Genomic DNA, 19888 nt, shown 5'->3' with positions numbered 1-19888 from the left:
TACCTGGTTAAATAAAGGTAAAATAAAAAAATAAAAAAAATTACAAAAAATTCCGGTGCCTGCCCCCGTCCTTCAGGGGCCTTCGTGTCACCACGGTGGCCGACCCCCTGAAGAAAACCCTGGGTCTGGAGATCTCCTCACTCCTGGACAAGGGTGCCATCCGCAGGATCGAGACATCAGAACGGCTAGGTGGGTTCTACTCCACTTATTTTGTAGTCCCAAAAAGAGACGGAGGGTTTCGATCGATTCTGGACCTCCGTAACCTCAGTGGGTACTTGAAGGTACTGAGGTTCCACATGCTGTCCCCAGCCCGTGTGTTGCAGGCCGTGTCCAGGGACCAGTGGTTTGTGATGCTGGACCTGAGGGATGCATACTTCCATGTTCCTGTTCACCCAGCTCATTGGCAGTACTTCCGATTCACTTTCGAAGGGACAGCTTACAAATTCATGGTTCTTCCATTCGGCCTCTCCTTGGCACCCCACACTTTCACAAAGTGCATGGACACTGTCCTGGCACCTCTCACGTCCCGAGGATTGTTGATCCTCAATTACCTGGACGATTGGCTGATTTGTGCCCCGACCAGAACCCATGTCCTGTCAGACAGAGACATGTTCCTGACCCACATCGGCAGGTTGGGCTTTACTGTAAACGACAAGAAGAGTTGTCTGATACCCACCCAGAGAGTGGCCTTCATTGGCATGGAACTGGACTCAGTCTTCACGAGAGCACGCCTGCCCACCAGAAGGGTTCAGGCTATCTTATCTTGACCACTTTTGGCAGGGGCGGGTGTTATCCCCACCTGTTGGGCTTGCTGACCGCCAGCTGCGGGTGACTGCACAGTGCCTCAGGGCATTGTTGAGGTGGCGCTGTTGCTCCTTTCTCTCAGGTGGGGTGGAGATGCTGAGGATGTGCCACCGGGAGCTGGTCAGCACAGATGCCTCCCAGATGGCTGGGGGGGTGTGACCAAGGGCAGGTCGGCCATCGGCTGTTGGCTACCCCCTTGGAGCGGCAGGCTCATCAATACACTAGAGCTTCGAGCTGTAATGCTGGCCCTGCTGTCTTTCCTTCCACATGTGAAGGGAATACATGTCCTGGTGAGAACGGACAACACCACAGTGGTGGCTTACATCAACCATCAGGGTGGACTGAGGTCCCACCTCCTCCATCTTATGGCACGGGAGTTCCTTCTCTGGGCTCAGGGATGTCTAGCATCTCTACACGCAGTGCACGTACCTGGGTTCCTGAATGTGGCAGCAGATATGCTCTCAAGGGAGGGCCCGCCACCTTGGGACTGGAGCCTACATCCTCAGGTGGTGCAGCACCTGTTGGACAAGTTCGGGAGTGCGCAGGTGGACATGTTTTCCTCCCTGGACAATGCACACTGCCCCCTGTGGTACTCCATGTCAGAGCCACCAGGGCTTCTGGGCTTGAATGCTCTGGCTCACGGTTGGCCATGGCTGGAGCTTTACGCATTTCCCCCTTTTCCGCTGATGCAGGCTGTGCTGGACATATTGCTGTCTCAGGCCGGGGGAACTCTGTGGCATCTGAGACCATACCGCCTCAGTTTTTGGGCTTGGCCGCTGAACTTCACCAACGGCTGCCTAGGTGGAGCGGACACGGTCAGTGAGAACAACATACCAGCTCTTTGTATGCTATGGTGAGGGAGTCCTGGGGGCTGAGCTGTCAAAGCAGAGGCTCTCTCACTGGATCGTGAACATGATTACGACAGCATACTGCCTGGCTGGAAGGCCAGTGCTGGGATCTATGGTGGCACATTCAACACGAGGTGTGGCTGCGTCCTGGGCTCTACTGAGAGGAGTGCCCCTCGCTGATATCTGTGCTGCGGCCAGCTGGGCTTCCTCTTGAACCTTTGCTAGGTACTATCGGGTGAATGTGGCACCTCCCTCTGCGGTTGGGTCAGCGGTCCTGGGCGTCGCCTCCCCTTCTGGGGACTGTGACGGGATCTCCTTCCACATTGATGGCCCCTGCATCTTGGTCCCGCGCTGGGACTTCGCCGTTGGCTGGCCAGGTTCCTCTAGCACCGACAAAATCTGGTACAGGTATACCAATATATTGGAGTGATCTAATATAGTGAAACGTAATGAAGGTTACGTATGTAACCACGGTTATGTGAGCTATATGGATCACTCCAATCCTCGACAGTGCTAGAGGCGCATCAGAAATGATGTAGAGAATGTGTGTCACGGCCATGGGGTTTATATATATATATATATATATATATATATATAGAGGCGGACCCCAGCCATGACACAGGTGTACACGGGAGTAAATCTGTAAATCCTCACCTCAGATGTATCCCTCTGCCGTGGAGTGATACCCATATATTGGAGTGGTCCATATAGCTCACATAACCGTGGTTACGTACGTAACCTTTGTTTTGTTACACAACACAATGCCACAGATGTCTCAAGTTGAGGGAGCATGCAATTGGCATGCTGACTGCAGGAATGTCCACCAGAGCTGTTGCCAGATAATTTAATGTTAATTTCTCTACCATCGTCGTTTTAGAGAATTTGGCAGTAAGTCCAACTGGCCTCACAACCGCAGACCATATGTATGGCATCGTGTGGGCGAGTGTTGTGCTGATGTCAATGTTGTGAACAGAGTGCCCCGTGGTGGGGCTATGGTATGGGCAGGCAAAACTATGGACAATGAACACAATTGCATTTTATCGATGGCAATTATAATGCACAAAAATACCGTGATGAGATCCTGAGGCCCATTGTGAGGCCCATTTTTTTTAGGTATCTGTGACCAACAGATGCATATCTATTCCCAGTCATGTGAAATCCATAGATTAGGGCCTAATGAATTTATTTCAATTGACACATTTCCTCATATGAACTGTAACTCAGTAAAATCTTTGAAATTGTTGCATGTTGCCTTTATATTTTTGTTCAGTATAGATTGGAGATTGCACTTTTGAGAAAACTCCATTGCTTCTATTTTACAGGGAAAATAAATCAAGCTCAGCTCATATACTGTAAAGTATTTGACATGCACCATGTGCAGCAACATGTCAACCAGGTTTTATCCCCTGTAGAACCACATTGGTCCACTGTGTCCTTGTGTATATTAGTTTATATTAGCTGTCAACAAGCCCAGAGTATACAGTTCATAGTGGAGAGAGTGTAGACATGGAATACTGTTTGTGGCACTTTGAAAATACATCAACCAATTGAATATTGGTTTAACAGACGGAGTGTCCCAAAGCAGAGTGTTTTGATGCTCTGTCTGCGATGGAGCTGGCTGAACAGATCACCCTGCTAGACCACATTGTGTTCAGGAGCATCCCTTACGAGTGAGTCTATATTCTACATCAGAGAATAGTATTGTTGTGCTGTTGTTGTTTTTGCATAATTGTGGTGTGTTCTGTGTCCACCAGAGAGTTTCTGGGCCAGGGCTGGATGAAGCTGGACAAGTTGGAGAGAACTCCATACATCATGAAGACCAGTCAGCACTTTAATGATGTAAGATTTAAAACAGATTTATACTCTATAGCTCTATACCAGACAGCACTTCAGAGCTAAACTCATATCTTAACATATCTCTTTATCCCGTCTTTTCTTTAACTCTGCCTCTTTCCCACCCCCCATTTCTCTCACCCCCTCCCCTCTGTTTTGTCCTGCTCTAGATGAGTAATCTGGTAGCGTCTCAGATCATTGCCCATACAGACGTGGGCTCCAGGGCTAACTCTATAGAGAAGTGGTTGGCTGTGGCTGGTATCTGTCGCTGCCTCAACAACTATAATGGAGTTCTGGAGATCACCTCAGCTCTCAACCGCAGCGCCATCTACAGGCTGAAGAAGACATGGGCCAAAGTCTGCAAACAGACCAAGTCACTGATGAGCAGGCTACAGAAGACCGTGTCATCAGAAGGCCGATTCAAGAACCTGAGAGAAACCCTAAAAAAGTAAGGAGAGAAAAAAGGGTGAACGTGTGTCTCTGGGGATTTACTCCTAGATTATCACTAAGGACTTTGTGACAAGTTAGGAAAAGCATGAATATTATGTGAATATTGATTGATGGATTGATGTTTGTGCAGCTGCAACCCTCCATGTGTGCCCTACCTGGGGATGTATCTGACTGACTTGGCCTTCATCGAAGAGGCAACACCCAACTTCACTGAGGAGGGACTTGTCAACTTCTCCAAGATGAGGATGGTAAACACACACACGCACACGCACACGCACACGCACACACACACACACAGTCAATCACTCTGCCTGTATCTCTCTCATTTTGTCTCATGTCTCTTGTCTCTGTTCCAGATGTCTCACATCATCAGAGAGATCCGTCAGTTCCAGGGTGCGCCCTACAGGATAGAGCACCAAGCCAAGGTAACACACACTACACAGTCGACCAATGGAGTTGTTTTTTGTCACATGCGCCGAATAAATCAGGTGTAGACTTTACCATGAAATGCTTACTTACTCTCTCCCAGGTTACTCAGTTCCTGCTGGATAGGACTCTGGTGATGGATGAAGACACTTTGTATGAGCTGTCCCTTAAGATTGAACCCCGCCTCCTTCCTAGCTAAACACAAAGAAACACCACACAGTTGGTTTCACTCCAGCTGGCACTTAGTATTTAGTATTCTTATTATCATCAGCTTGGTAACCATGGAACCGATGGACGGGAGAGCCCTGAGAGTCACCTGGTTTAGGGTTCTTGTTACTTTAGCAGCATTGCCAATGAACAACTCATGTGAAGACGTGCCTTGCTTGTAAATATGTACATATCAAGATGCTGTAATACACTGTATTAGTGTAGTGATACCTGTTATAATGATGATCTTGCATACATTTCAATGTAACATATAATAATATATGCCATTTAACAGACGCTTTTATCCAAAGCAGCTTACAGTCATGCGTGCATACATTTTATGTATGGGTGGTCCCAGGAATCAAACCCACTGTCCTGGCGTTGCTAGCATCATGCTCTACCAACTGAGCTAGAGGATTCACATTGAAGAAGACTGAACTCAGTTAGATTTAGGTTTGGCTGTACCTGTGACTTCGAGAGGGAGAAGTTTAGCTGGCCAGACTAATGGCAGCTGTGGGAAGAGACTAGTGAGGAGGGACAGTGGCTGTCTCTATATTGTCCGTGTAGGTGTAGCGAAATGCTTGTGCTTCTAGTTCCGACAGTGCAGCAATATCTAACAAGTAATATCTAACAATTTCACGACAAATACCTAATACACACAGTAAAGGAATGGAATTAAGAGTATATAAATATATGGACGAGCAATGTCAGAGCAGCATAGACTAAGATACAGTAGACAATATAGAATTAAGCAATAAGGCCCGAGGAGGTGTGGTATATGGCCAATATACCACGGCTAAGGGCTGTTCTTATGCACGACGCATCGCAGAGTGCCTGGACACAGCCCTTAGCTGTGGTATATTGGCAATATACCACAAACCACTGAGGTGGCTTATTGCCATTATAAACTGTTTACAAATGTAATTAGAACAGTAAAAAATAAATGGTTTGTCATACCCGTGGTATACGGTCTGATATACCACGGCTGTCAGCCAATCAGCATTCAGGGCTCGAACCACCCAGTTTATAATACAGTATTGTCACGCCTCCACCTGCTCCCCCTCCCTGATGCTTGAGAGAGCCAGGCTCCCCATCATTACGCACACCTGTCACCATCATTACGTGTGTCCACGCAATATTGGACTCACCTGGACTCCTTCACTTTGTTGATTGCCACTTTTATACCTGTCTGTTCCTCAGTTTGTTCCCTGTGTCAGCATTATTGTCGTTATGTTTTCCCTGTCCAGACGCTGTCCTTGTTTGTTTCTTGTCAGTTGTTTATTAAATGTTCACTCCCTGTACTTGCTTCTCGTCTCCCAGCGTCTGTCCTTACAGAATGCTAACACCCCAATTTGAAGCATCAGGGAGTATTATTATTATATTTTTCTGGTGACGTCGGGTCCAGGTGCCGTTGCCGGAGGAACCGGGGATGCCTCAGCTGGTTTATTGGGCTCCCATGCCTTAGCTGGCTCGAGAGGTTTCCTTGCTTTATTTGGCTTGGCAGGCTCTCACACCATGTCATGCCTTGGCTGCCTCATCAGGCTCCAGAGCCTTGGCCGGCCTGTCATGCTCGACCCAGGTGTGACCCCGGGGGGGGTACTGTCACGCCTACTCCCCCTCCCTGGCGCTCGAGGGTGCCAGGCTGCTCATCATTACGCACACCTGTCACCATCATTACGCGATTCAGCGCAATATTGGCCTCACCTGGACTCCTTCACTTTGTTGATTGCCTCCTCTATGTATGTTCCTGAGTTTGTTCCCGTGTCAGCATTAATATTGTTTTGTTTTCCCTGTCCTGACGCTGTCCGTGTTTGTTTCATGTCCGTTATTTATTGAATTTTCACTCCCTGTTCACTCCCTTCTCGTCTCACAGCGTTGGTCCTTACAAGTATATACATATGAGATGATTAATGCAAGGTATGAAAACATTATTAAAGTGACTAGAGTTCCATTTATTAAAGTGGCTATTGATTTCAAGTCGGTGTATGTAGGCAGCAGCCTCTCTGTGCTAGTGATGGCTATTTAACAGTCTGATGGCCTTTAGATTGAAGCTGTTTTTTAGTCTCAGTCTCAGCTTTGATGCACCTGTACTGACCTTGCCTTCTAGATGATAGCGGGTGAACAGCCATTTTTCTCAACCTTGTAATGTGTAATATACAGTAACTTATTCTCCTCAGAGCCAAACAATATAGAGAATATACATGTATATGGCTCCACTACTCCCAGTCTTTACCCAAATCGCAGTTTCAGCAATGTTTATTTGAAACGTCTCTGTTTTGGAGATGACAAGATTCAGATTCTGTTCTTGGGTAAAGGGATTTGAGCCAAACAATTTCTCACTGCTAGTGTGAAGTACAGTCTTTAAAGTTACTAACAGCTTTTGTCTGAATATTTATGTGTTGTAGTTTATCTTTGGATGTGTTTTTGTATTAGTATTTGTTTGATTGTTATCTGATTACTTGTTCCAACAGTATTATTAAAAAACCTGCACTATTGATTCGTAAAGTATGTCAATAGATTTGTTTTACTTATTTGAATTTTTATTTGCTTTTGGCCATATTTTCCAAAGGGGGGGGGTTACAGGTACAAAAAAAAACTATTCAAGAAATGTATCCAAAAATAACTCCAACCCATTCCTCATTCCCCATCCACCACCCCACATCCTCCTCCCCACCCGGAAACCATGCCCCCACCACATCTATTTTCCAAATTTTGGAATGTTCTCAAACCAGCACTGTCCATAATATCGGTAAAGGTACAGATTCTACATTTGGACCAGTAGGGGGATGCAAAAGGCTGCCCTACAGATCGCAAGACATTGTGAAATTATGGTGCAGGGGCATGACATTTTGATTCCCAGTTACATTGGTATTACATTTTGCGCCAAGTAGAAATGATTAGTGCAATAAAAGGACAGAAGCGTAGTTTACATTATTTAAGGGATGTACAGGGCATTCAGAAAGTATTCAGAAGCCTTCACTTCTTCCACATTTTGTTACGTTACAGCCTTATTCTAAAATGGATTCCATTGTTTTTTCCCCCCACATCTACACACAATACCCCATAATGACAAATTAAAAACGGGTTCAGACATTTTTCAAAACAGAAGATCATTTGCTTAAGTATTCAGACCCTTTTATTCAGTACTTTGTTGAAGCACCTTTGCAAGCGATTACAGCCTTGAGTCTTCTTGGATATGACGCTACTGTCAGTGTCGTGTGTATAGGTGGCAGGGAAGTCAGGTGCAGGAAAATCAAACTGAGTGTAATGGAGTTATTTAATAACAATAAAAGAAAAATACTCCAAACACTAAATGTAACAATAAACAAAGTGGGTACGAGGACCCGTCGCGCACCAATACAAAAATAACACAACACTGAACAACAAACAATCTCTGACAAAGACATGAGGGGAAACAGAGGGTTAAATACACAACAGGTAATGAATGGGATTGAAACCAGGTGTGTAGGAAGACAAAACCAATGGAAAATTAAAAATGGATCAATGATGTCTAGAAGACCGGTGACGTCGACCGCCGAGCATCGCCCGAACAAGGAACGGCTTCAACTTCGGTAGAAGTTGTGACAGCTACAAGCTTGGCACACCTGTATTTGGGGAGTTTCTCCCATTCTTCTCTGCAGATCCTCTCAAGCTCTATCAGGTTAGATGGGGAGCGTCGCTGCACAGCTATTGTCAGGTTTCTCTAGAGATGTTAGATTGGGTTCAGGTCTGGGCTCTGGCTGGGCCACTCAAGGACATTCAGAAACTTATCCCAAAGCCACTCCTGCGTTCTCTTGGCTGTGTGCTTAGGGTCTTTGTCCTGTTGGAAGGTGAACCTTTGCCCCAGTCTGAGGTCCTGAGCGCACAGGAGCGGTGCTTGGTTTCCTCCAGACGTGACACTTGGCATTCAGGCCGCAGAGATGGTTGTCTTTCTGGAAGGTAGGTTCTCCCACCTCTACAGAGGAAGTCTGGAGCTCTGTCAGTGACCATCGGGTTCTTGGTCATCCCCCTGAGGAAGGCCTTTCTCCCCCGATTGCTCAGTTTGGCTGGGTGGCCAGCTCTAGGAAGAGTCTTTGTGATTCAAACTTCTTCCATTTAAGAATGATGGAGGCCACTGTGTTCTTGGGGACCTTTAATGCGGGAGACATGTTTTGGTACCCTTCCCCAGATCTATGCCTCGACACAATCCTGTCTCGGAGCTCTACGGACAATTCCTTCGACCTCATGGCTTGGTTTTTGCTCTGACATGCACTTTCAACTGTGACACCTTATATAGACAGGTGTGTGCCTTTTCAAATCATGTCCAATCAATTGAATTTACCACAGGTGAACTCCAATCAAGTTGTAAAAACACCTCAAGGATGATCAATGGAAACAGGATGCACCTGAACTCAATTTCCAGTCTCATAGTAAAGGGTCTGAATACTTATGTAAATAACGGAGCAAAGCAGATATTTCCTGTTATAGCTGTGGCTGAGGGATTGGTATATAGTATTTTAATCATATTAATGAAATTGGAGCCAATTCCCATATGTTCCAAGACAGACCAGCGGTATGACCATTCTAGTCTATGAAAAGCTTTTTCTACATCGAGAGCTGATACAGCTCAAGGAGCTGTTGTTTCTGATGAAACATCTAAGATATGTAATATTTGCAGGAGGTTATCCGAGGATAAAACATTTTTAACAAACCCGCTTTGGTAAGTGTGAAAAATCTGGGTACGTAAGTCTTGAAAAGGATGCCAAAATGTGTGAAAACAGTTTAATATCTGTGTTTATCAAAGATAGCAGGCAATAGTGAGAACACTGGGTGGCATCCTTACCTTTTATTTCATTAAAGCAAAATTTGTGCTGTATTTACATCTCCCAAATGAACCTTTGTGAACAGCTGTATTTATCATTTAGAGCAATAATGGACCTAATTGATTCCAAAATGTTAAATGGACGTTAGTAGGATACCATCCCATCCAGGTGATTTGTATTCATGCTATCCAATGCCCTTTTGAGTTCTTTGAGAGAGATTTGGGCTCCCAGCGAGGTGGCTTCCTTCCTCTGAGAGAAGAGGAGTTCTTGATTCTGTTAGAAAGGACTTAGTCTGTGGATTTACAATCAGAAGAGTATCGTTCTTTATAGAAGCGGGAGAATCTTTGATTAATTTGGTTTCTGATAGTAATTCCCCTGTTTCAGATTCAATAGTTGCTATACATTGAGTGTACAAAACATTAAGGACACCTTACTAATATTACTCTTACTCGATGGATGGCTAATTCTGCTCTCTGTCTTATCAATAAATTAAGTTATGTTTTGACTTTGGAAAGAGTAATAGCTACCTGGTCCAAAAATAGTGTTTGTTGAGGCCACTCTAACACAGTTAACAACATTTCCAAATCTGATATTTTCTTTATGATTTATTCAACCCAGATGCAAATTCAGTTGCTTTTTAAAATATATATATATCAAACCTTTGGTGGCATCCCATAGAATCTGGATGTCATCGACTGAATTTTTATTGGACATTATAAATTCATTTAGTTCAATTTCAATTCACAGAATGTAGGATTTTGTCGTTATGAAATGTTGAAACGCCATCTTGTGGCTCTTTTAGGAGATTCTGACATTTCACGTTGGCAATAGTAAGCATGTCGAATTTCGATTTTCTTAATTAAAGGAAATAGAGGTGTAAATAATAGTATGAAATCGATTTGTGAGAATGATTTATGCCTGTTTGAGTAGAAAGTGTAATGTTTTGCTTTAGAATTATGTGCCCGCCAGGCATCAATGAGGTTGTAATCAGAGAGTATATGCTGGAGAGCCTTGGTAGTGTGTAGATTATAGTTGGTTTTATTAGAGTTGTCACGCATGTCCAAAATGGCATTCATGTCTGTCCCAATAACCAGATGCAATTAACTTCATTCTAACAATATGCTGTTCAGAGAATCAAAAAACCGTAGCATCATATGAATTTGGAGCATGCACACTAATAAAGGCAATTTTCTTTCCATTGTGGATATATTTAAGGAAAGTGATACTGCCTTCTTGATCTTAGCTGCCTTTACCCAATATGGTAATTTTTAGTTTCTTATGTATCATTATGATAATACCTATAGCTTTGTTTGGGGCTGATGAAAAAGCAGCCAGTTTGTAAAAATGGTTCTCTATTCTATGTGAGTCCTTTTGGAGCAGGTGTGTTTCTTTGAGCATTGCTATATCATGTTTTTTTTGCTAGGATATCAAGACAGCTGGAACGTTTAATAGGACAGTTTAGGCCTTTCAAATTCCAAGAGAGAATAGCTAGCGTTGCCATTGTTAAAAAAAAATAAGAATGAAACCCAGCCATTGGTCATTCCCCAACCAGAACCCCCCTGTGAACCATTCCCCTTCCCTCCAGCCCTCTTCCCTATATCATTACATTTGACATGTTATTCATTTAGCAGATGCTCTTATCCAGAGCAACTTCAAATCAAATCAAAGTGTATTTGTCACATGCGCCGAATACAACAGGTGAAATGCTTACTTACAGTCTCTAACCAATGGAGCGGAAGAAAAAAAAGGTATGTGTGTGTGTGTGTGTGTGTGTGTGGGTAAGTAAAGAAATAAAACAACAGTAAAAAGACATTTGAAAAAAGAGTAGCAAGGCTGTATACAGACACCTGTTAGTCAGGCTTATTGAGGTAGTATGTACATGAATGTATATTTAAAGTGACTATACATATAAGATAAACAGAGAGTAGCAGCAGTGTAAAAGAGGGGTTGGGGGGCACACAATGCAAATAGTCGGGGTAACCATTTGGTTACCTGTTCAGGAGTCTTATGGCTTGGGGGTAAAAACTGTTGAGAAGCCTTTTTGTCCTATACTTGGCACACCGGCACCGCTTGCCATGCAGTAGTAGAGAGAACAGTCTATGACTGGGTGGCTGGGGCTTTGACAATTTTTAGGGCCTTCCTCTGACACCGCCTGGTGTGGAGGTCCTGGATAGCAGGCAGCTTTGCCCCAGTGATGTACTGGGCCATACGCACTACCCTCTTAAGTGCCTTGCCATCGGAGGCCGAGCAATTGCCGGACCATGCAGTGATGCAACCGGTCAGGATGCTCTCGATGTTGCAGCTGTAGAACCTTTTGAGGATCTCAGGACCCATGCCAAATCTTTTTAGTTTCCTGAGGGGAATAGGCTTTGTCGTGCCCTCTTCACGACTGTCTTGGTGTGTTTGGACCAATCTAGTTTGTTGTTGATGTGGACACCAAGGAATTTGAAGCTCTCAACCTGCTCCACTACAGCCCCGTCGATGAGAATAGGGACGTGCTCGGTGCTCCTTTTCCTGTAGTCCACAATCATCTCCTTTGTCTTGGTTACGTTGAGGGATGGGTTGTTATTCTGGCACCAGGAGAATATTCTCTGACCTCCTCCCTATAGGCTGTCTCGTCGTTGTCGGTGATCAGGCCTACCACTGTTGTGTCGTCAGCAAACTTAATGATGGTGTTGGAGTCGTGCCTGGCCATGCAATCGTGGGTGTACAGGGAGTACAGGAGGGGACTGAGCACGCACCCCTGGGGAGCTTCAGTGTTGAGGATCAGCATGGCAGATGTGTTGCTACCTACCCTCACTACCTGGGGGCGGCCTGTCAGGAAGTCCAGGATCCAGTTGCAGAGGGAGGTGTTTAGTCCCAGGATCCTTAGCTTGGGGATGAGCTTTGAGAGTACTATGGTGCTGAACGCTGAGCTGTAGTCAATGAACAGCATTCTCACATAGGTGTTCCTTTTGTCCAGGTAGAGAGTTAATAAATGTTACAGTAGAAAGTTAATAAATGCTCATACTTTTTTCCTACTGGTCCCCCATGGGAATCAAACACACAACGCCATGCTCTACCAACTAAGCTACACGGGACATTACAGGGTTGCAACATAACATGTTGCAGCCTTACTGTAACGCTCGTGGTAAGTGTTCATGATTTTTATTAAAACTGAACACTAGAACAAAAGTAAAAAAGCGAGGAAACGACAACGAACAGTTCTGTCAGGCGCAGAAACACAAAACAGAAAATAACTACCCACAAAACACAGGTGGGAAAATGCTACCTGTATGGTTCTCAATCAGAGACAATGATAGACAGCTGTCCCCTGATTGAGAACACCCTGACCAAACCAAAATAGAGACATAAAAAGCTCTCTAAGGTCAGGGCGTGACAGTACCCCCCCCCCCCAAAGGTGCGGACTTCGGCCGCAAAACCTGAACCTATAGGGAGGGTCTGGGTGGGCATCTATCCCAGGTGGCGGCTCTGGTGCGGGATGTAGACCCCGCTCCACCTCTGGCTTGGCCCACTTTGGTGGCGCCTCTAGTGCTGGGACCCTCGCCGCCAACCCCGGACTGGGGACCCTCGCTGCGAGCCCCGGACTGGGGACCCTCGCTGCAGGCCCCAGACTGGGCACCCTCGTTGCGGGCCCCGGACTGGGCACCCTCGTTGCGGGCCCCGGACTGGAGGGCGTCGCTGGAGGCTCCGGACTATAGGGTGTCGCTGGAGGCTCCGGACTGTAGGGCGGGAGGAGACGGGAGAGAGGGAGGGAGGAGACGCAGAGATAGCCTGGTGCGTGGGGCTGCCGCAGGGCCCACCAGGCTGGGGAGACCTACAGGAGGCCTGGTCCTTAGAGGAGGCACAGGATGAACCGGGCTGTGGGGGAGCACTGGAGATCTAGTGCTTGACACTTGCACATCTCCACTTGGCTGAATGCCCACTTTAGCCTGGCACGGGCGAAGCGCAGGCATAGGACGCACTGAGCAGTCACAGCGCACCGGAGACACAGTGCGCAGAGCCGGCGCAGGATACCCTGGGCCAAAACGGCGCACCGGAGACCAAGCGAGCTGAGCTTCCACAATCTGCCCTGGCTGAATGCCCACTCTAGCGTAGCACTTGCGGAGGGCTGGCATATAGCGCCCCGGGCTATGAGCGTGTACTGGAGACTCTGTGTGCTTTACCGAATAACACGGTGCCTGACCAGTACCACGCTCCTTCCGGTAAGCACGGGGAGTTGGCTCAGGTCTATAGCCTGACTCTGCCAATCTCCCCGTGTGCCTCCCCCAAAAATATTTTTATTAAAACTGAACACTAGAACAAAGCAAGGAACGACAACGAACAGTTCTGTCAGGTGCAGAAACATAATACAGAAAATACCTACCCACAAAACACAGGTGGGAAACGGCTACCTAAGTATGGTTCCCAATCAGAGACAACAATAGACAGCTGTCCCTGATTGAGAACCATACCCGGCCAAAACAAAGAAATACAAAACATAGAAAAATTAACATAGAATGCCCACCCAAATCACACCCTGACCAAACCAAACTAGAGACATAAAAAGCTCTCTAAGGTCAGGGTGTGACACTTACCTATGCAATCTCTTAAGCAGCATATTTTTTTTTGGGGGGGGGGGTCTCAAGGTATTGAGAAATAAATAAAGTAAAACATTAAATAAGTAACCATTTACCCCTTCAGACCTTTACATGAAAGTTTGCTGACTTGGTGGGTAATGAAGAAAAAAACGAGCAAAGGTTGGCTAAATATAACAACAGAATTGCAAGCCTAAACAGTCAAACAGGATGGATGGCTGTAGAAGTGATAGCTTCAGAGCCATTATCATTAGTGTCACGTTCTGACCTTTATTCCTTTGTTTTGTCTTTATTTAGTATGGTCAGGGCGTGAGTTGGGGTGGGCAGTCTATGTTAGTTTTTCTATATTTTCTATGTCTGTGTTTGGCCTGATATGGTTCTCAATCAGAGGCAGCTGTCTATCGTGGTCCCTGATTGAGAACCATATTTAGGTAGCCTGTTTTCCTTTGTGTTTGGTGGGTGGTTATGTTCAGTCTTTGTGTGTCTGCACCAGATAGAACTGTTTTCCGTTGGGGTTTGTGGGTGGTTATGTTCAGTCTTTGTGTGTCTGCACCAGATAGAACTGTTTTCCGTTGGGGTTTGTGGGTGGTTATGTTCAGTCTTTGTGTGTCTGCACCAGATAGAAGTGTTTTCCGTTGGGGTTTGTGGGTGGTTATGTTCAGTCTTTGTGTGTCTGCACCAGATAGAAGTGTTTCGGTTGTCACTTTGTTGTTTTTGTATTTTTGAAGTGTTCAGTTGTTTATTAAAAAGATGAACACCAACCACGCTGCGCTTTGGTCCTCTCCTTCTTCCACCCAAGACAGCCTTTACAATTAGCAATATGATATAAATGACCCTAACCATAATTTACCCTCAACACCTGCTCTCTCCATGACCTAGACCAGGTGAATCCAGGTGAAAGCTATGATCCCTTAATTATGTCACTTGTTAAATCCACTTCAATCAGTGTAGATGAAGGGGAGGAGACAGATTAAAGAAGGATTTTTAAGCCTTGAGACAATTGAGGCATGGATTATGAATGTGTGCTATTCAGAGATAAACGAATTAAGTGCCTTTGAACGGGGTATAGTAGTAGGTGACAGGTGCACCGTTTTGAGTGTGTCAACAACTGCAATGCTGCTGGGTTTTTCACACTCAACAGTTTCCTGTGTGTATCAAGAATAGTCAACCTCCCAAAGGACATCCAACCAACTTGACACAACTTGACACAACTGTGGGAAGCATTGGAGTGAACATGGGCCAGCATCCATGTGGAACGCTTTTGACACCTTATACAGTTCATGCCCCTACGATTTGAGGCTGTTCTGAAGGGGAAAAGGGGTGCAATGTTTTATACACTCAGTGTATAGCATAACAAAATCATACACTCAAGTTAGGCTGATAAATTATGATACCATACCTATTTTATTGAACTGATTGCATAGTCCTTTATATCTGAAGGATACAAACTCAGTGGCAGTGCCTTGGGGATCTTACAACACAGAATGGGGTGCAACTCAATACTAGGAAGGTGTTTCTAATGTTTTGTACACTCAACGTTTGTGCTCTATGCTATGTAAAAAAAAAAATAAGTGTCTATAATCCAGATATTCATAATAATTAATACATTTATTTGAACTTTTTTTTATTATTAAGAGGTTTATTTCCTTACAGTGTTGTTCTTCAGATCATTTTCTTGTTGTGAAGCTTATTGGCTGAGAGCAGTATCAGAACCACCTTTCAGACTGCTTCGTTTTTCTGCAGTCCTGAATGGCAGGAATCTTTCTCACATCCTGATACATTCTATAGCCCTGCTTTTATACATGACCATGTACTTTGTTATGAAACCTGATGTTTTACCGCAGTATTTTTCCATGCATTTCCTTAGAGAATGTACATATTTCCATGCATGGGATCATTTCCACGCAAAGTTTGAGATTTATCAGTATGAACTTTGCGTTAATGTACGCACAGCCATGACCATGCATACCCACAGTGCCAAGTTATGGAATAAGCGAACTGCTTGGGGAAAATAAATGTTGAACATTTGTGAAATTGTGAGGGTAATAATTAAATAATTTTTCGATGTCAGTGTATTTCGATTGTGAATTCATGCAGCATATCTTAACATGCTTTATAATTACTTTATAATACTACTTTAAAAAGGCAAACGCATACCATTCCGGTGCACATCCAAGTGCTATCCATCCTCGGGTATCTTGCAACGGTCCATTTTCAGCAGGAACTTTCCGATTGGCATCTCATAGCAAAACGAACAGTAACGAATACAATTTCCATACACCATCGCACAACAGTTTGGAAGTCAAGAGGGATGTATTTTCCATTATGCAATCAATGGGTTCTCAAATACGAACGGAGCAATAGACGGCACCCACAAAGCCATAAAACCATCATCCCAAAACGATTTAAATTAAGTTAAAAGTAAAGGCTTCCACTCTTTATCTGCATTTGAGGTTATGTGATGCGCAAAATACGTTGCTGAATATGGTTGCACTGTGGTCAGGTGAAACGCACGAATCGTTCATTCTGCAATACAGCAATGTTGGCATATACGCATACAGGAGGGAGCTGTTGAGGATGGCTGGTTTATTGATGAGCGTTGCCTACTCAAATGTTCCTAAAGATCCTCTCTTTGTAGATATGTTTATATTTCTCCTGGTCAAGCCACAACTGAGCGAGACAAATAAAACCGTTTGGTTGTAATCAGTCTATGACACTAGGACCTCTATTTCAGTCTCGATTTGTTTTTGTCGCTTTTTTTAGTTGCGAGGTTGAGACAGATGGGATTTTTTTCTACAGAAGGTATAGATTGGCTCATTAGATATTGTTTCCCAAAACAATCTTTGCTTAAGATCTACCATTTAAACTGGTCTCAGAGCATTTTTCATTATTCTGTAGGTAAATCCGAGCCACTCCATTTATACTGAACAAAAAAATAAACGCAACTTGTAAAGTGTTGGTCCCATGTTTAATGAGATGAAATAAAAGATCCCAGAAATGTTCCATACACACAAAAAGCTTATTTCTCTTAAATGTTGGGCACATATTTGTTTACATCCCTGTTAGTGAGCATTTTAAGATAATCCATCCACCTGACAGGTGTAGCATATTAAGATGATTAAACAGAATGATCATTACACAAGGTGCACCTTGTGCTCGGGACAATAAAAGGCCACTCTAAAATGTGCAGTTTTGTCACACAACACAATGCCACAGATGTCTCAAGTCTTCAGGGAGCGTGCAATTGTCATGATAACTGCAGGAATGTCTACCAGAGCTGTTGCCAGATAATTTCATGTTAATTTCTCTACCATAAGCCAATGTCATTTTAGAGAATTTGGCAGTACGCCAAACCGGCCCCACAACCGCAGACCATGTGTAACTACACCAGCCCAGGACCTCCACATCCGGCTTCTTCACCTGAGCGATCGTCTGTGACCAGCCACCCGGATAGCTGATGAAACTGAGGAGTATTTTTGGCTGTAATAAAGCCCTTTTGTGTGGAAAAACTCATTCTGATTGGCTGGGTCTGGCTCCCCAATGGTTGGGCCTGGTTCCAAAGTGGGTGGGCCTATGGTTTTCCTGGCCCACCCATGGTTGCATCACTGCCCAGTCATGTGAAATCCATAAATTAGGGTATAATTTATTTATTTAAATTGACAGATTTCCTTATGTAACTCAGTAAAATCGTTGAAATTGCTGCATTTATATTTTTGTTCAGTATATGTTATGAACTTGAAAAACTTACTATATGTTACGAATTTGCAAAACATATGATATGTTATGAATTCTAGCTAGCTGGCTAACATTAGCTAGGCTAGGGGTTAGGGATAAAGGTTAGGGTTAGGGTTAAATTTAGGAATTAGGTTTAAAGTTTTATGATTAGGGGAATGGTTAGCTAAAAGGGTTAAGGTTAGGGGAAGGGTTAGCTAACATAAGAAGTAGTTACAAAGTAGCTAAGAAGTAGTAAGTAGTTGAAAAGTTGCCAATTAGCTAAAATGCTAAAGTTGTCTGTGATGAGATTTAACCTCGCAACCTTTGGGTTGCTAGAAATTTGCGTTATATGCTCATCCATCTGCCACAGCAATTTTTGTTTTGCCTGAAGTAAAATTCTGTCTCATGTAACCATAAAAAACATAATATACTGAAACATACTAATTTGAGTGTCTGACTCACGGATTTGCTTGTACTATGTTATGTCTAGTCTATGAGACCGGGCTGGCCAATCCTGTGCATATACAAGTGCTGTCCACCCTGGGGTTTTTGGCAAAGGGCACTTTTCAATGGGACCTTGCCTACGGCATCTCACAGCCCTCGATGAGACAATGTTTTGGATGCAAACATCAGCAAAACGAACAGTAACGCATGCAATTTCCATACACCATCGCACAACAGGTTGAAGTCGAGAGGGATTTCTTTGCCATGATGCCATCAATGGGTTCCCAAATATGAACGGAGCAATAGACAGCACACACATAGTCACAAAAGAACCATCCCAAAATGATTTCAACTATGTGAACAGAAAAGGTTCCGCTCTTAATCTGCAAGTAATAGGTTGTGATGTGCAAAGACGCTGCTGAATGTGGAGGAAAGGTGGAATGCATTACTCGTTAATTCTGCAGAACAGCAATGTTCGCCTATACGCCTATAGGAGGGAGCTGTTGAGGATGGATGGCTTATTTGTGATTTGTGAGTGTTGCTTACTAATTTTAAGCATATTTGACATTGTTAAAGCAACTTGAATTGTCCTAATAGCCCTCTCTTTGTAGAGGTGGTTTTATTTTAACTGGTCAAGCCACAACTGAGATAGCCAAATAAAACATTTTGGTTGTACTCAATCTCTGACACCAGCACATATTTCTGTCTTGTAGTTTTTTAGGTTGCGATGTTGTATTTCATGGTACAGCGTTGTATATTCCGCGCGGGCTTTATTAAAGGGATGATTTTGACCATTAATGGTCTCAATTTGGTCTCAATTGGTCAATATTTCATAGAAACTATTCTAAAATACTACTTACGAACGGAATTTAGAATGTTCGTAGGCATAAAAAAGTATGATATATCAAACAATTTTATGAACGTCCAATGCACACAATTGATAAATACCATTGGCCTCTGTGCCCGTGCACGACCTTGGCTATTTGCATTTCTAATTAATCTAATTAACCGTATGGTCCAAACAATCCCTTTAAAGCCCGTGTGGAATATACAATGCCGTACCAGGAAATACAATGACTTAACCAAAAAAAGAGAGGAGAAAAACACTTTTCCGAGACTGAAATAGGTGCTGGTGTCAGAGATTAGGTACAACAAAAATGTTTTATTTGTCTCGCTCAGTTGTGGCTTGCCCATTAGAAATAAAAACATAGCTACAAAGAGATGACCTTTAGGACAATTCAAGTTGCTTCAGCAATGGCAAATATACTTCAAATGTTTAGGCAACACTCACAAATAAGCCATCTACCTGGTGCGGCACGGTAGCCTAGTGGTTAGAGCATTGGACTAGTAACCCCAAGGTAGTAAATTCAAACCCGCAATCTGTCAAGGTAAAAATCTGTTGTTCTGCCCCTGAACAGAAGATGACAAAGGAGATGATCGTGGACTTCAGGAAACAGCAGAGGGAGTACCCCCCTATCCGCATCGACGGGACAGTAGTGGAGAAGGTGGAAAGTTTTGTTCCTCGGTGTACACATCATGGACAAACTGAAATGGTCCACCCACACAGACAGCGTGGTGAAAAAGGTTGTCACCTAAAACACTCAAAAACGTTTACAGATGCACAATCGAGAGCATCCTGAAGAGCTGTATAACCCCCTGGTATGGCAATTGCTCCGCCCACAACCGTAAGGCTCTCCAGAGTGTAGTGAGGTCTGCACAACGCATCACCGGGGGCAAACTACCTGCCCTCCAGGACACCTACACCACCCGATGTCACAGGAAG

At 44.2% G+C, this 19888-nt stretch overlaps 1 protein-coding gene across 2 annotated transcripts in view; it reads left to right on the top strand.

Annotated features, from left to right (window-relative positions):
* The window catches only part of LOC109891718 (ras-specific guanine nucleotide-releasing factor 2), a 98850-nt gene extending 91774 nt beyond the window's left edge, over positions 1–7076 (top strand). For both annotated transcript variants that reach the window (XM_031826343.1, XM_031826341.1), the window contains exons 20-25: positions 3219–3322; positions 3407–3491; positions 3656–3933; positions 4066–4183; positions 4292–4360; positions 4465–7076. In XM_031826343.1, coding sequence (XP_031682203.1) covers positions 3219–3322; positions 3407–3491; positions 3656–3933; positions 4066–4183; positions 4292–4360; positions 4465–4560 — 750 coding nt within the window. In that variant the 3' untranslated portion in view covers positions 4561–7076. The remainder of the gene's footprint in view (positions 1–3218; positions 3323–3406; positions 3492–3655; positions 3934–4065; positions 4184–4291; positions 4361–4464) is intronic.
* The last annotated feature ends 12812 nt before the right edge of the window (positions 7077–19888 follow it).

Source organism: Oncorhynchus kisutch, linkage group LG6 (genome assembly GCF_002021735.2).
Source record: "Oncorhynchus kisutch isolate 150728-3 linkage group LG6, Okis_V2, whole genome shotgun sequence".
In the NCBI taxonomy this organism is placed as follows: Eukaryota; Metazoa; Chordata; class Actinopteri; order Salmoniformes; family Salmonidae; genus Oncorhynchus; species Oncorhynchus kisutch.
The sequence above is the reverse complement of the archived record's forward strand: the minus strand, read 5'-3'. Positions and strand labels throughout refer to the sequence as shown.